This window comes from Vigna unguiculata, chromosome 4, assembly GCF_037176805.1.
Source record: "Vigna unguiculata cultivar grain cowpea cultivar isolate G323 ecotype 2 chromosome 4, ASM3717680v1, whole genome shotgun sequence".
Lineage (NCBI taxonomy): Eukaryota > Viridiplantae > Streptophyta > Magnoliopsida > Fabales > Fabaceae > Vigna > Vigna unguiculata.
In genome coordinates this window covers 6727776-6729319 of record NC_140795.1, presented here as the reverse complement: position 1 = coordinate 6729319, position 1544 = coordinate 6727776, and the positions used below count along the sequence as shown (strand labels likewise).

The 1544-nt window shown below is 30.8% G+C and overlaps 1 protein-coding gene across 1 annotated transcript; it reads left to right on the top strand.

Annotated features, from left to right (window-relative positions):
- The first annotated feature begins 691 nt into the window (after nucleotides 1-691).
- On the top strand, nucleotides 692-1338 carry LOC146886699 (uncharacterized). The gene has a single exon (XM_085672380.1). The coding sequence runs from the start codon at nucleotides 791-793 to the stop codon at nucleotides 1088-1090; it is 300 nt and encodes a 99-aa protein (XP_085528506.1). The 5' UTR covers nucleotides 692-790; the 3' UTR covers nucleotides 1091-1338.
- The last annotated feature ends 206 nt before the right edge of the window (nucleotides 1339-1544 follow it).

Below are 1544 nucleotides of genomic sequence, written 5' to 3'. Positions count from 1 at the left end.
TTTCTTTTGGCTTCTACATTTTTTTAAATACTCTACAATTACACTCCCGACGTTCCTTAATAAATAGTTTGAAGTTAAAGAAAAAAAAAAGCTATTATTTTATAGTGGATACGATTTTTTAATTTGAATGTTAAACTTGGATAATAGTATTTACGATTTCTGTTATTTCAAAGTTAAAATCCCCAAAGTCATACTAATAATAATTATCTTAGTCAATATACTAAAGTTGATATATGTTATCTATTCACATCAAAATTGATAATATACACTTCTTAAAATATATAAGAATATGAACAATATGTGATTATTACTTTATTGTTGCTATTTTTTTAAAATCTAATAAAATTAATAAAGGTAACATACAGTCAAAATTGAATTATTGGATTGAATAAAATTATTAATGGTTCAAGTTACATAGCAATCATCATTTGATCCTTTCACACACATATACATATACATATATATATATATATATATATATATATATATATATATATATATATATATATATATTTATTGTACCTTTATCTCTTACGTCATGTTTTTTTCCATGTGAAGTTAAATCCAATAATTTCAATATACTAAAATGAAAATAAATAAACTCATATTTGAAAAATGCTACTAGTTAAGTACTTGGGAGAATAAATTATACCTGAGAGAAGCAGTTGTTGAAGATTCCTCCATTATTTTAGTGCAACACAACTGGTACAAAACGCCAAGGACCTTCACAAAGATGAACCAAATCCTTTAGTCTGCGCGAAAACAATTTCAAAGAAGAGAGAAGAAGAAAATGAAGAACAAGGGTTTGTACCTTGTGCTGGTGATCACGGTGATCCACTTTCATCTGAGCATGGCAACACCGTGGAAAGAGATCGACTCCATCAGCAGCCACGTGGAATCAGAGTTCTTATTCGGTTCACACGTGGCAAGAATGCTGTACGATGTAAGCCAATCTGTGTCTGGCCAAACAGGCAACAGCAACAACCAAGCTGTCGATTGTCCACAGAGCAATGGTTATCGTACCTGCGTGCCCTCCCAAAACGGTGGCGGCGCTAACAAACGCTGTGCTGATTACACCAGGAATTGCTGAGAACATGTTTCGATCTTTACAACTTCATCTCTGGTATTTCGAGGTTGTCGTGTGGAATATCAACTTCGTCTTTGATCTCCATATGTTTTTCCATGTTGTAAGATAGTTAATGCTTTCTGTTGTTACCTATGTTGCTGTTGTATTCTTCTGTATCATCTGTGAAGCACTGTTATTGGATGTTGACAAGAATAAGCTTAATTCAAATAATGTTCAGAAACGATTCAATAAATTGAAGTTTGTTTCATTTATTTATTTATAATTGATATATAAAATCTTTAATATTATATATTATAATTTAGTCTTACCTCTTATAGGTGACATCTCCGTCGTTAGCTGAAGGTAAATTCTGGAGTTTGTTTTTCACTTTTGATTAAAGATGTATTGAAATTGTAGAGTTTGACAGAAAGCATAAAATAGGGTTTTGTTGCTTGAAAATATTAAAATCACGGGTTGG

Coding starts and splice junctions, on each gene's coding strand:
- LOC146886699 (XM_085672380.1), top strand. CDS start 791: ATGAAGAACAAGGGTTTGTACCTTGTGCTGGTGATCACGGTGATCCAC.